General features: G+C 50.4%; 1 protein-coding gene across 4 annotated transcripts in view; it reads right to left on the bottom strand.

Moving 5' to 3' along the window:
- The window catches only part of srgap2 (SLIT-ROBO Rho GTPase activating protein 2), a 225,786-nt gene that overhangs the window by 55,347 nt on the left and 155,260 nt on the right, over positions 1-15,179 (bottom strand). For all 4 annotated transcript variants that reach the window (XM_086010977.1, XM_086010979.1, XM_086010980.1 and 1 more), the window contains exons 5-6: positions 2,078-2,293; positions 1,237-1,365 (exon numbers count right to left, since the gene is read on the bottom strand). In XM_086010977.1, coding sequence (XP_085867103.1) covers positions 1,237-1,365; positions 2,078-2,293 — 345 coding nt within the window. The remainder of the gene's footprint in view (positions 1-1,236; positions 1,366-2,077; positions 2,294-15,179) is intronic.

Genomic DNA, 15,179 nt, shown 5'->3' with positions numbered 1-15,179 from the left:
AGCGGACACCACACTTTAGGAATTATGTCAAGGCCTTGGAGAGGGCGCAGAAGAATGGTTCCAGGGATGAGGGACTTCAGTTATGAGGCGAGACTGGAGAAGCTCGGGTTTTTCTCCTTCGAGCAGAGAAGGCTAAGAGGAGATTTGTTAGAAGTGTTCAAAATCATGAACAGATATTGGTAGAGTAAATAAGGGAAAACTGTTTCCTGTGGCAGAAGGGTTGGTAACCAGAGGACACAGATTTAAGGTGATTGGCAAAAGAACCAGAGGCGAGATGAGGAAACATTTTTTTTTCACGCAGCGAGTTGTTGTGATCTGGAATGCGCTGCCTGAAAGGGCGGTGGAAGCAGATTCAATAGTAACTTTCAAAAGAGAATTGGATAAATACTTGAAGGGCTCGAACTGCTGTATGGCCTACTCCTGCTCCAATTCTTATTTACAGGGCTATGGGGAAAGAGCAGGGGAGTGGGACTAGTTGGATAGCTCTACCAAAGAGCCGGCACAGGCACGATGGGCCGAATGGCCTCCATCTGTACTGTATCGTTCTATGATTCTAAGATTCCAGTGCAACGCCATCCAAGCAGTGGCCGTCTAACGCCGAGCTGGTTAACTTGGTGCTACTGTGGACAGGAGTGGTTCAGGCCAGGACCTCGCCCCTTGGATTTCCCACTCTCCTGAAATCATGAATAGACAACAACCGTTTGAAAAATATGAATCAATTCAACATCTGAGTCTTTAGGAACAGGAGGAGGCCATTCAGTCCTCGAGCCATTCAATGAGATCATGGCTGATCTGAATTTTAACTCCATCTACCCGCCTTGGTTCTGTAACCCTCAATTCCCTTTTGTCTAACCAAAATCTCAGTTATGAAATTTTCAATCGCCCCCCCCAGCCTCAACAGCCTTTTTGGGGGAGAGAGTTCCAGATTTCCACCACCCTTTGTGTGAAGAAGTGCTTCCTGACATCACCCCTGAACGGCCTGGCTCTAATTTTAAGGTTCTGCCCCCTTGTTCTGGACTCCCCCCCACCAGAGGAAATAGTTTCTCTCTATCCACCCGATCAACTCCTGTAATCATCTTCAATACCTCGATTAGTTCACCCCTTAATCTTCTAAACTCGAGGGAATACAAGCCCAGTCTGTACAACCCGCTCTCATCATTTAATCCCTTTAGCCCTTTTGAAGAAGTTGAAGCATCAGAGAAGCTCCAGGCCGACAAGAACAGATAATGTGCTCACATCGAGTAGGTCGGACAGATCGTGGATGTAGTACTTGAAGACGGAGCTATTGGTGGCTTCCAGCGCCAGAATGTACTCATTTCGTGCCTTGACTGCCTTGAGTTTGTTCTCCGTGTATTTCGCCTGACGCTGGGAAGAGAACAGCAACAACAAAGAGTTAAACTTGCTCCGGCACGCACGCACGAGGGCCTAAAAACATGTTTTAAATTGAAAAACCCAGGTTTAAGGACCAAAGATCAGCGCAGGTTAGGGATTTCAAAGACGGGGGGGGGGGGGGGGATATCAGAGTTTTAGTCAGTCAGACTAGATTCAACGGATGTGCGTCACTGTCCAGTCAGCGACTAACAATTCCAATTTGGTACATAGAAACATAGAAGATAGGAGCAGGAGTCGGCCATTCGGCCCCTCGAGCCTGCTCCGCCATTCAATGAGCCATGGCTGATCATCCAAGTTCAGTACCCTGTCCCTGCCTTCTCCCCATACCCCTCTCACTGTGTGGAATGGAGCCATACAGACAAGGAATCTCCCTGATCTGGGCTCCATTCGCTGATCTCAACCACACTGATGGCTGGGGAAGTACAACTGGCTTTATTTACTGAGGAGTCAGCAGAAATGAGCCAGGGCTCCTAGACTTGATTTCCGTCCAGTCACGCTTCTGGAAGTGATGAGAACAGACTGAGGCTTGGCTGGTGTGCCCTGGACAGTCTGAGTTCACACACGAATAACGACCACTTGGACACGGCACTGTGGGAGAGGAAGGGACAGAGGAGTAAGAGGAAGAGAAGGAGGATGAGGAAGAGGAGGAGGAGAAGGAGGAGAAAGAGATTTTAAACGGTCAAACCTTCTCCTTCATTTTCTCGATCTTTCGGACCGAGCTGCGTCTCTGGTGCTTCTCCTCGAATCGGATGTTTGCTGCCGGGTCCGGGGAGCGTCCGACCAGCCGATCCTCCTGCTTCACGGAGCGGCCGATCTGTTTCTCCTCCTGTTTCTCTGCCTCCTTTAGCTTGCCCTCTGCACTGATGCTGTCGGCATTGTACAAGTGATAGGTCTTCATAACCTGCGATACAGGGACACCAAATCAAAACTCACGTTCCCTTTAACAGTGAATTTTGCCTTCAACAAACGTTAGTGTTTAGAAATGGAACCCTCAATAATTATCAAACACTCCCAGGGCAGGCACAGCACGGGTTAAATACAGAGTAAAGCTCCTTCTACACTGTCCCATCAAACACTCCCAGGGCAGGTACAGCACGGGTTAAATACAGAGTAAAGCTCCCTCTACACTGTCCCATCAAACACTCCCAGGTCAGGTACAGCGTGGGTTAGATACAGAGTAAAGCTCCCTCTACACTGTCCCATCAAACACTCCCAGGGCAGGTACAGCACGGGTTAAATACAGAGTAAAGCTCCCTCTACACTGTCCCCATCAAACACTCCCAGGGCAGTGTAAAGTCTGTGGGTTGTATAGCGAAGTAATACACAGACTACAATAGTAACTTAAACAGGACTTTACTATTCGAAGGTCAGGGCGAATCTGCCCAATAAATTCTGCCACAGCACTTATATACCGGTGTGGTCACCGTCGGTATTACAGTATACAGCAGCCAGGATAAAGTAGTGCCACACCTAAAATAGTTCTCTTAAAGGTGGACGGTTACATACAATAGTTCTCTTAAAGGTAGAACAGTTACATACACTACAATCCTCCCTTTTTAGCTTACAACATACTTATTCCCCATTAACATAACATCATAACATATCCAACTTCACGTTACAACAGTTCAGAGAGGTAGTCTCTGCGGAAACAGTTCACAGATTCAGTCTCTGCGGGAAACAGTTCACAGATTCAGTCTCTGATCTTCTTGACTCGGTCCAGACCACGCCTCCGTGGTGTAGTCGGGTCACCTTGCTAGAGGGACTCATCCCATAGTCCTTCCCTAGACTTAACAGCTTTACTTCCATCACTTCTGAACCAGCATTGCTGACTTTTTTAAAACAAACAAAAAACAGTTGGATTGCCTTGGGAAATTTTCCTACTTTCCAACTGATTTGGCTCCGTTCGGGGGACCACGTGTGTGATCGGGTAGCGGTAATAATGGTTCAGATGGTTATCATCTTCTGCTTCGTCTTTTCCTTTTTTGCCTCTTGGAGACTCTCGGGGCTCCATTGTCAGCTGCCAGCTGTAACGCCACCATCTCCCTATGTTCCTTAGACTTTAAGTGATTCATCTTGATTTCGGCACTTTGGGAGTTCTCGGCACAAGCTGGGCAGACCAGGTCCTCGTAATATTCAGTGTCACTCAACAGATCATGGTAATATTCGGTGTCGTCCTGAGCTAGGCCAGCGAGAGGGTCTTCTATTTCCTCCTTACCCAGCTGGACGTTAGCCGACTTTTGTTCCAAATCCCGACATCTGTCCTGAAGAGACTTCTTCATGCGTTCAGATTCATCCCGCTTTTTCTGGGCTTCCTGCAAGTCTTTTACTAATGACCTCATTTGTGATTTCAATACTTCAACTTCATTCGGAGATTGATTGATCGGACTATTCAATCCCTCTACTGAAGTAGCTGTTTCAGTATTCTGTTGTTCTACATTGCCGTGCGTCAGCGTACTTTTGGCATCCAAGGGCTGTTCTGCTGCAGACTTCTCAGCCTGGGTTGCCACCTCAGCTCTTCCAATGACTTTTGAGAGCTCCCTTCCCTTTGAAGATTGAGGCTCGTATTTAAGTTTTTCCCATTTTAGAGTTTTATCCCTCAGCATATGAATGAGTTGGCTGACTGTTAACTCTTCTGCCATCATCCCTTTTCCATTAGCTGCAGGGCTGTTTAGAACCTTGTCCTGGGGCTCCTTTGCTGCTTCTACTTCGCCATCATCCGCAGCCCCCATCATTCGAATTTCCACAAATGAATCGTCCGGTGATGCTGCACCCAACTTCAGTAGGAGCTTGGAAGTCATGTCGACCAACTCAGCTTTTTCTGCCTGCAACCTGCTAACCAGCGCCTTCAGTTGCGGCACATCTTGTTCCACCGGATTGGAGCACGCCCCTTCAGAAGCCGAATCAGCTTTGATTCGTTTGGCCTCCTCGTGCAGACGGTTTGTGTGCTCCTGCTCCCTTTTCTTCCCCAGCTGCTTCTGTTGTCTTTCCAGATTCTCCCATTCGGTATCATAGAACTTTTTCATTGCTTTCATCTCTTGCTCGAGACGGCAATTCAATTGTTCTAATTGCTGTCGTAATCTGAAATAAGTTTGCGTTTGAGCTCGATGTTCCTCAGTAATATATATGTCTGTAACTTGAACAGACTCAGAATTCTCTGTCAAGCTATGTTGTTGTTGTTCAGAGGAATTCTGTTCTGAAGCTTTGTTCTCCTCTGGAGCATAAGCCTTTATGCCCACATTCGTTCTACCAACCTTAGTCAGCAAGTTCATTTTAGACTTGTCTTTCATGCTTGGGCTGGTCTTATCGTCATCCGTTTCAGAGTCTGAGCTGATTGTCTGCCCCGAGTCCTCACTCGTTATTGCTTTGAGGTAGTGCCATTCCATGTCTATTTTCTTGATCCACTCCCGTCCTAGAAGTGGTGGTCCTCCCTCAGGTAGCATGTATAAGTCCATTCCGGGGTGTTCTTTGTCCCTGTCTCTCACCTTGACTCTTATCTTTCCCATGGGGTATACTTTATGCCCCGTGTATGTCTGCAATACGAACTTGGTATCTCTCAAGGGTATATGTGAGAATAGCCGGTTGTAATCCCTTCGATTTATGACTGATAGGGCTGATCCAGTGTCCAATTCCATTCTCACTTGGACTCCGGCTATTTTTAGCATGACCCAGATAGTTTGTAGGTCAGCTTCCTTACTCACATTATGAATTCTCAGACTACCCAGTTCCTGGCCGCTTGGGTCTGAATCCGAATTCTGTTCATCTGAACTCTTCTCAACCACCTTGTGTACTTTGTTGTACTTTTCCTGTGATGGCTTTTTTTTTTGGTTGTTGGTCTTCTTCCCTGACCGGCATACTTTGGCTATGTGACCCAGTTTGCCACATTTCCTACAGTCCTGGTTTTTAAACCAGCATTGGCTCTGGTCGTGTGTTGTCTTCCCACAACGATAACATTTCGTTGCACCCGAAGTAATTTGATCCACACTGAGGACCGCTGCCTTCAGCTGCATTTCCGCAGTTCCTTTCGCTGCGGCTTCGTGTGATGCTGCAATAAGGACAGCCCTATCCAGTGTAAGGTCGTTCTCTTCGAGCAGTCGCTTTTGCGTTCCTTCCTGCGACAACCCGCACACGAACTTGTCTCGCAATGCCTCTGTCAGGTTTCCTCCAAACTGGCAGTATTTCGCTAGCCTACGCAGTTCGACCAAGTATTCCGCGTTGCTTTCCTCTTTCCGTTGCGTTCTCGCATAAAATTTGAATCGTTCCGCCAACATCAGCGGTGTGGGGTTCAAGTGATCCTTCAGAACAGCAACAATATTATCGAAGGTTTGATCCGCCGGTTTAACTGGTGCTAGAAGATGCTTCAATAGCCCGTATGTCTTCGCCCCCATCGAGTTTAGCAAGGTTATAGCTTTATCATCATCCTCTATTTTATTGGCCTCACAATATATCTCAATGCGTTCTACATACGTGGCCCAATCTTCTACCTCGGAATCGAAATCGTTGATGTTACCACGCTTAGGCATCTTCACCTCCCTGATAAACAACAACGAAATATTTCTTTAACTCTTTTTTTTTCTCCAAGATGGCGGTTTCCCCGCGCTTTTCTTCTCTCCCCGCCCCTTTCAAAATGGCGGTTCCCGCTTCTGTCTTTTTCTCCGCCTACTGGCGGCTTCCCGCGGTTTCCCGCGCTTATCTTCTTTCCCTGCCCACTTTCAAGATGGCGGTTCCCGCTTTTCTTCCCCTGGCAGGAGGGGTAAGCTTTTCCCTCGGGCGACGGCCGCTGGCTTTCGGGGTTCGCAGCCTGCGCTTCGGCTTCAGCGCGTTCCCTTCTCTCGGCCGGGCAACCGGCTCTGGGTACAACCCGTTGACGGCGAACGGTCTCAGCCGCTGGCTGGATCTCGCTCAGTCTCCCTCGCTCGGGCTCTGTCTCTCCGGTGCTGGGTACAACCCGTTGACGGCGAACAGTTTCAGCCGCTGGGCTGGATCTCGCTCAGTCTTCCTCGGGCTCTGTCTCTCCCGTTCGCGCGGCTCTCGCTCGGGCTCTGTCTCTCCCGCGGCTCTCAATCGCGCCTCCCAGCCCTCTCGCAGTCCGGTGCTTCCCTCCCCGGCTGCGGCTGAGTTCTCCGCGATTTATTTATTTTATCTTTTCCCGTGCCTTACGATCCCGGTCGCAGCGCTTCGTGGCCTCGGTCACTGTCCGACCTTTTTCACCCAATCGCTCCTCCCAGCCTCTCGCAGTCTGGTGCTTCCTCCCTGGCTGCGTTCTCCGCGGTTTATTTATTTTTATCTCTTCCCGCGCCTTACGATCCGGTCACAGCGCTTCGTGGCCTCAGTCACTGTCTGGCCTTTTTCACCCCAATCGCGCCTCCCAGCTTCTCGCAGTCCGGTGCTTTCCTCCCCGGCTGTGGCTGAGTTCTCCGTGGCTTATTTATGTTTATATCTTCCCGCGCCTTACGATCCCGGTCGCAGCGCCTCATGGTCGCGGTATTTGTCCGGCCTTTTTCGCCGTCGCGGTCTAGTCGTCTCACGACGCTCCCCAGCCCGCTTGTACCGCGGCTTCTGCTCCACGCTGCCCCAGTCTCAGCGCCTCTGGGCCCGACTTCTGTCCGGCTCCTTTCCCCCTCGACCGTGGTCGAGTGCACCGCCCTTATCCTCCGTTTATTTGTTTCTATTTTCCCTTTACTCACAGTCACCGTGGCCGACTTGCTTCTCGTGTTGATCGGCTCACTCACCACCGTGGCAGAAGGGACAATCCGTGCCTGTTGCTGATGGAAGACTTTGTGTTTGAATCTTCCTCCTTTCTTGGTCTGCAGACTCGAGTTTTCTCTCAGCAAAACGACGAGGGCGGGTGCCTCTTTTCGACGCTCGTTTACTTCTTCAGAAGTATTGTTGCCGCAGGGTAAGATCGAACTCGTCGCCACTGTAAAGTCTGTGGGTTGTATAGCGAAGTAATACACAGACTACAAGAGTAACTTAAACAGGACTTTACTATTCGAAGGTCAGGGCGAATCTGCCCAATAAATTCTGCCACAGCACTTATGTCACCGTCGTTATTACAGTATACAGCAGCCAGGATAAAGTAGTGCCACACCTAAAATAGTTCTCTGAAAGGTGGACGGTTACATACACTACAGGCAGGTACAGCATGGGTTAGATACAGAGCAAAGCTCCCTCTACACTGTCCCCATCAAACACTCCCAGGGCAGCTACAGCACGGGTTAGATACAGAGCAAAGCTCCCTCTACACTGTCCCCATCAAACACTCCCAGGGCAGGTACCGTGCGGGTTAGATACAGAGCAAAGCTCCCTCTACACTGTCCCATCAAACACTCCCAGGGCAGGTACAGCACGGGTTAGATACAGAGTAAAGCTCCCTCTACACTGTCCCATCAAACACTCCCAGGGCAGGTACAGCACGGGTTAGATACAGAGTAAAGCTCCCTCTACACTGTCCCATCAAACACTCCCAGGGCAGGTACAGCACGGGTTAGATACAGAGTAAAGCTCCCTCTACACTGTCCCATCAAACACTCCCAGGGCAGGTACAGCACGGGTTAGATACAGAGTAAAGCTCCCTCTACACTGTCCCATCAAACACTCCCAGGACAGGTACAGCACGGGTTAGATACAGAGTAAAGCTCCCTCTACACTGTCCCATCAAACACTCCCAGGGCAGGTACAGAACGGGGTTAGATACAGAGTAAAGCTCCCTCTACACTGTCCCCATCAAACACTCCCAGGGCAGGTACAGCACGGGTTAGATACAGAGTAAATCTCCCTCTACACTGTCCCATCAAACACTCCCAGGGCAGGTACAGCACGGGTTAGATACAGAGTAAAGATCCCTGTCTGAGTGAAACTGCCAGAATGTTCTAGACTGGGGGCATTTTGTGCTGCAGATTTGCACTGGTTAGAAATTGGTTTCATTTCTTAAGAGACCCTTACAGCTAATGGACTGAGAAGAGTTTAAACTCCAACACTGTTGGCTGGATTGGGTCCAGGTCCCAGGGTGTGAAGCCATTTGATGAATGGGCTCGGTCCTGCTGGTCTACTCGGAATCAGTGTGGCAGGAGGTGCATGTGCCACAAAATAAAATAAAGGATGGGCACATTGCTGATGAAGTTGGGAAAAAAATGCTGTAGAAAGAAAACTGTCATTTGGTAACGGGATCATTCAGTAAAACTGGTGATGTCAGGACTTGTGTGATAAATAATCTGCACACAATGTGTTGTGGGACTTGGGTCTCTGCAAAAAGTGCAGGAGAGCATGCCGGGAACAGCACCAGGCATACCAAAAAATGAGGTGTCAACCTGGTGAGGCTACAACACAGGACTACTTGCATGCCAAACAATGGAAGCAACATGCGATAGACAGAGCTAAGCGATCTCAAAACCATCGGATCAAATCAAAGCTCTGCAGTCCTGCCACATCCAGTCGTGAGTGGTGGTGGACAATTAAACAGTTAACAGGAGGAGGAGGCTCCAAAAATATCCCCATCCTCAATGATGGTGGAGCCCAGCACGTGAGTGCAAAAGACAAGGCTGAAGCATTTGCAACTATCTTCAGCCAGAAGTGCCGAGTGGATGATCCATCTCGGCCTCCTCCTGAGGTCCCCAGCATCACAGATGCCAGTCTTCAGCCCATTCAATTCACTCCACGTGATGTCAAGAAACGGCTGAAGACACTGGATACTGCAAAGGCTATGGGCCCTGACAACATTCCGGCAATAGTACTGAAGACTTGTGCTCCAGAACTAGCTGCGCCCCTAGCCAAGCTGTTCCAGTACAGCTACAACACTGGCATCTACCCGGCAATGTGGAAAATTGCCAAAGTATGTCCTGTCTACAAAAAGCAGGACAAATCCGACCCGGCCAATTACCGTCCCATCAGTCTACTCTCAATCATCAGCAAAGTGATGGAAGGTGTCGACAGTGCTATCAAGCGGCACTTACTCAACAATAACCTGCTAACTGACGCCCAGTTTGGGTTCCGCCAGGGCCACTCAGCTCCTGACCTCATTACAGCCTTGGTCCAAACATGGACAAAAGAGCTGAACTCAAGAGATGAGGTGAGAGTGACTGCCCTTGACATCAAGGCAGCATTTGATCGAGTGTGGCATCAAGGAGCCCTAGCAAAACTGAAGTCAATGGGAATCAAGGGGAAAACTCTCCATTGGTTGGAATCATACCTAGCACAAAGGAAGTTGGCTGTGGTTGTTGGAGGTCATTCATCCCAATCACATGACATCACTGCAGGAGTTCCTCAGGGCAATGTCCTAGGCCCAACCATCTTCAGCTGTTTCATCAATGACCTTCCCTCCATCATAAGGTCAGAAGTGGGGATGTTCGCTGATGATTGCACACTGTTCAGCACCATTCAAGACACGTCAGATACTGACGCAGTCCGTGTCCATATGCAGCAAGACCTGGACAACATTCAGACTTGGGCTGACAAGTGGCAAGTAACATTCGCACCACACAAGTGCTAGGCAATGACCATCTCCAACAAGCGAGACTCTAACCATCTCCCCTTGACATTCAATGGCACTACCATCGCTGAATCCCCCACTAACAACATCCTGGGGGTTACCATTGATCAGAAACTGAACTGAACCAGCCATATAAATACTGTGGCTACAAGAGCAGGCCAGAGGCTGGGAATTCTGCGGCGAGTGTCTCACCTCCTGACTCCCCAAAGCCTTTCCACCATCTACAAGGCACAAGTCAGGAGTGTGATGGAATACTCTCCACTTGCCTGGATGAGTGCAGCTCCAACAACACTCAAGAAGCTCGACACCATTCAGGATAAAGCAGCCCGCTTGATTGGCACTCCATCCACCACCTTCAACATTCACTCCCTCCACCACCGGCGCACTGTGGCTGCAGTGTGTACCATCTACAAGATGCACTGCAGCAACTTGCCAAAGCTCCTTCAACAGCACCTTCCAAACCCGCGACCTCTACCACTTAGAAGGGCAAGGGCAGCAGACGCATGGGAACATCACTACCTATAAGTTCCCCGCCAAGCCACACACCATCCTGACTTGGACCTGTATCGCCGTTTCTTCACTGTCGCTGGGCCAAAATCCTGGAACTCCCTTCCTAACAGCATTGTGGGTGTACCTACACCATATGGACTGCAGCGGTTCAAGAAGGCGGCTCACCACCATCTTCTCAAGGTCAATTAGGGATGGGCACTAAATGCAGGCCTAGCCAGCGACGCCCACATCCCATCAATGAATATAAAAAAATGAAATGGGGGTGGGTGTCTCAAGTTATTCTTAAGGGAGCATGGGAACAGAGGGAGGCCATTCAGCCATTCAATTAGATCATGGCTGATCTGTATCTTAACTCCATTTACCCTTAGCCCTTACCTAAAAAAAATCTATCAATTCCAGTATTGAAATTTTCCATTGACCCCCAGACTCAGCAGCCTTTTAGGGGAGAGAGTTCCCGATTTCCACCACCCTTTGTGTGAAGAAGTGCTTCCTGACACCACCCCTGAACAGCCTGGCTCTAATTTTAAGGTTATGCCCCCTTGTTCTGGACTCCCCCCACCAGAGGAAATAGTTTCTCTATCTACCCTATCAATCCTTTAATTATCTTAAGTACCTCTAAGGGCGTGCTTACATGTACACTTAATACTGACAGTTAAAAGAATCCTGCATATAAAGAACATCTGCTCACTAAGCCATTTACTTGATTGCATCTTAAAAATCTGTCATTCGTGACAGATGCCAGTATTGTGAATACCGCTGTTGCTAAAGTGTTGACGATTAAGGGGCGATTTTAACGTGAGCTTTTAGCACTTTCAGCCACAAACCTGTATCTGGTGCCATGGGACTGCGGCTCTATTTCGTGCTGCTGAGCAATCCTGAATTTGTGACAGTACCAGATCCACATCATCGATTTCCTACACGGTAAAGACTGGCCTCGGCCCGGCGGGTGGGAGCAGGCCTCGGGCCGGGTGGGTGGGAGCAGGCCTCGGCCCTGCGGGTGGGAGCAGGCCTCGGGCCTGCGGGTGGGAGCAGGCCTCGGCCCTGCGGGTGGGAGCAGGCCTCGGGCCGGCGGGTGGGAGAAGGCCTCGGCCCGGCAGGTGGGTGGGAGCAGGCCTCGGCCCGGCAGGTGGGTGGGAGCAGGCCTCGGCCCGGCAGGTGGGTGGGAGCAGGCCTCGGCCCGGCGGGTGGGAGCAGGCCTCGGGCCTGTGGGTGGGAGCAGGCCTCGGCCCTGCGGGTGGGAGCAGGCCTCGGGCCTGTGGGTGGGAGAAGGCCTCGGCCCGGCAGGTGGGTGGGAGCAGGCCTCGGCCCGGCAGGTGGGTGGGAGCAGGTCTCGGGCCTGTGGGTGGGAGCAGGCCTCGGCCCGGCAGGTGGGTGGGAGCAGGCCTCGGCCCGGCAGGTGGGTGGGAGCAGGCCTCGGCCCGGCAGGTGGGTGGGAGCAGGCCTCGGCCCGGCGGGTGGGAGCAGGCCTCGGGCCTGTGGGTGGGAGCAGGCCTCGGCCCGGCGGGTGGGAGCAGGCCTCGGGCCTGTGGGTGGGAGCAGGCCTCGGCCCTGCGGGTGGGAGCAGGCCTCGGGCCTAGGGTGGGAGCAGGCCTCGGGCCTGTGGGTGGGAGCAGGCCTCGGCCCTGCGGGTGGGAGCAGGCCTCGGGCCTGTGGGTGGGAGCAGGCCTCGGCCCTGCGGGTGGGAGCAGGCTAGAATCTGGGCCCCCTCTCCATCCTGGGGACCTACACATGCTTCCCAGCGCCGGTAACACTGCCACGCCAATTGAGACCTGGCAGTAGGTGGCCTTCCCGAGCTCTTGGACATGGGGTGTGGGCCTCAGAGCACAAAATAATCCCCCAGTAAAAACTAAACTTCTAAATGTATTTCCTGTTTTGTTCTGCAATGAGGTCAATAGGCAAGATATCAATTTTTATTCCCCTTCAGAGGGTACCCCCACCCTCTGTTACCGGGTGATCACATCCGCCCCCTCCCCCCAAATAACATCGCCAAGTAATGCACTCCACAGCAAGCCGAGCTGACGGGACAGTCAGCTGGAGGAACATTTGAGGAAGACAGGGATAGGACTACTGGGCATCAAACTCCATTCAGCTTTCCTCCAAACTATCCCGAGTGAACTGGTTGACCTGTTTCAACACATCATTAAAAGCCATTTCAAGTAAATGGGCTAATGACTGCATCAGAATAGGCAGAGTCAGGAATTCAACACTAACTCTGCACTAAATATATCACAACTGAGGGAATTAAACTCCCAGATGTTGCGCAGTTTTAGGGATATTATTAAGCTGGAGTCTCAGAGTCACAGTGAAAAAAGGTCACATAAATTGTTTTATTTTTGAGAAATTGGATCAGGGCAAACTGAAATTAACTCTCCGAGGAGAGAAAGCAGAACAATTTAGGAGATTGAATAACTGTGTCTCAGTGGAATATCTCTTTAATTCGGTGAAACAATTGTAAGAGTGCCGAAAACGCGAGCAGTTTAGTTTCCATTTTCAAGAGACCACTAACTAGATAATACCACCATTAATAATGCCATAACTTGTCTTAAAGGGAAAGTTAAGTAAACTACAGTCATCAGTCACTAACTAACCAGTTAACGACACAGTTTTCTCCCTCTGTGTCCAGCAGTCACTGACCCCTTGCTGCAGTTGAGCTCCACAGAGCCCCAAACCCCCTCTGACCCCTCCTCCAGAAGGCCATTCTCCATGTATGCAGCGGGACAGCACGTGATTATTTGACTGCGGGGGCATCACAGCCAGGCCCAATCCCGCCCTCACCCAAAGATCGTGAGCACACACCGTCCAGCGGGGTTCAGCAGACAGCAATCAGGGGCGGGGGACCTGGCCAGAGCGTTTGCTCCCTAACCCAGGAGCACTGGGTCCTCAGGGCCCATCTGGTTAAATCAGCACAGACTGGGAATCAAACCCAAGGTGTTCCTGGTCTACATGCCTCAATGACAGACCATCAGTGCATTTACCCACAGAGTTGGGTCTCCGACTCTGAATCACCCTTTCCCAGGACCTCAAAACAGTGAAACTCCTTGCTTCCCTCAACTGTTCGTTCTTCCTAAAATCTACAGGTTTTTAAGATACAAGGCTGACATCACCTAACCATCATCCCTAATTAATCTCATCTATTTACAAGGGCCAGCTTGGCTCAATGGGGAGCACTCTTGCGTCGGAGTCAGGAGTTCGTGGGTTCAAGTCCCACTCCAGGAATTATTGAGCCCATAATCCAGGCTGACACTTCAGTGCAGTGCTGATGGAGTGTTCCACTGTCGGAGGTGCCGTCTTTCAGATGAGATGTTAAAACAAGGCCTTGTCTGCCTGATTCAGTTGCACGGTTTCCTACATTACAACAGTGACCACCCTTCAAAGTAATTCATTGGATGTCCCGAGGTCGTGAAAGGCGCTATAGTCATTTTTTTTCTTTTTTCACTATTCAAAGAATTCTCTCATTCTCTTGGCCAACATCCCTTAATCAACACCACTAAACACAGTTTAACTGATTATTTATCTAATTTGCTGTTTGTGGGATCTTGCTGTGTGAATATTAGCTGACATGTTCGCCTACATAACAAGTGACCACACTTCAAAGTAATCATTTAGTTGTGAAGTGCTTTGAGGCATCCCGAGGACAGGAAAGGCGCTACATAAATACAAGCTCCTTCCATTTTATCTTTAAGATTCTTGGTAGTTTTGGTGGTGACCTGCACTATGGGCAAGTAACTGAGCGATTCGGATAGGGCAATGGCAACTGATGCGAGGAACTGTCCCAGCAATTCAATAAACCAGCGCCAGCTCAGGACTCTGAAGTTACTTGCGCATTGATCTGTTTAAACACGCAACACCACAATCTTCAGTCCCTTCCAGTGAATCCACCCCACTCTGGCCACATCTCCTTAACTCACTCAACCCCAGGGTGTGAATTACACAAATATTGCAAGTGTAACCCAATACTCCTGGGTATTGGGTATTCTCTCAGTGAGACACACACTGTGGGGGTATCTGGTACTCTCTCAGTGAGACACACACTGTGGGGGTATCTGGTACTCTCTCAGTAACACACACTGTGGGGGTATCTGGTACTCTCTCAGTGAGACACACACTGGGGGTATCTGGTACTCTCTCAGTAACACACACTGTGGGGGTATCTGGTACTCGCTCAGTAACACACTGTGGGGGTATCTGGTACTCTCTCAGTGAGACACACACTGGGGGTATCTGGTACTCTCTCAGTAACACACACTGTGGGGGTATCTGGTACTCTCTCAGTAACACACTGTGGGGGTATCTGGTACTCTCTCAGTGAGACACACACTGTGGGGGTATCTGGTACTCTCTCAGTAACACACACTGTGGGGGTATCTGGTACTCGCTCAGTAACACACTGTGGGGGTATCTGGTACTCTCTCAGTGAGACACACACTGGGGGTATCTGGTGCTCTCTCAGTGAGACACACACTGTGGGGGTATCTGGTACTCTCTCAGTGAGACACACACTGGGGGTATCTGGTGCTCTCTCAGTGAGACACACACTGTGGGGGTATCTGGTACTCTCTCAGTGAGACACACACTGTGGGGGTATCTGGTACTCTCTCAGTAACACACTGTGGGGGTATCTGGTACTCTCTCAGTGAGACACACACTGTGGGGGTATCTGGTACTCTCTCAGTAACACACTGTGGGGGTATCTGGTACTCTCTCAGTGAGACACACGCTGTGGGGGTATCTGGTACTCTCTCAGTAACACACTGTGGGGGTATCTGGTACTCTCTCAGTAACACACTGTGGG

This window comes from Somniosus microcephalus, chromosome 18 (genome assembly GCF_052327205.1).
Source record: "Somniosus microcephalus isolate GS21.2 chromosome 18, FLI_Smic_1.0, whole genome shotgun sequence".
Lineage (NCBI taxonomy): Eukaryota > Metazoa > Chordata > Chondrichthyes > Squaliformes > Somniosidae > Somniosus > Somniosus microcephalus.
The sequence above is the reverse complement of the archived record's forward strand: the minus strand, read 5'-3'. Positions and strand labels throughout refer to the sequence as shown.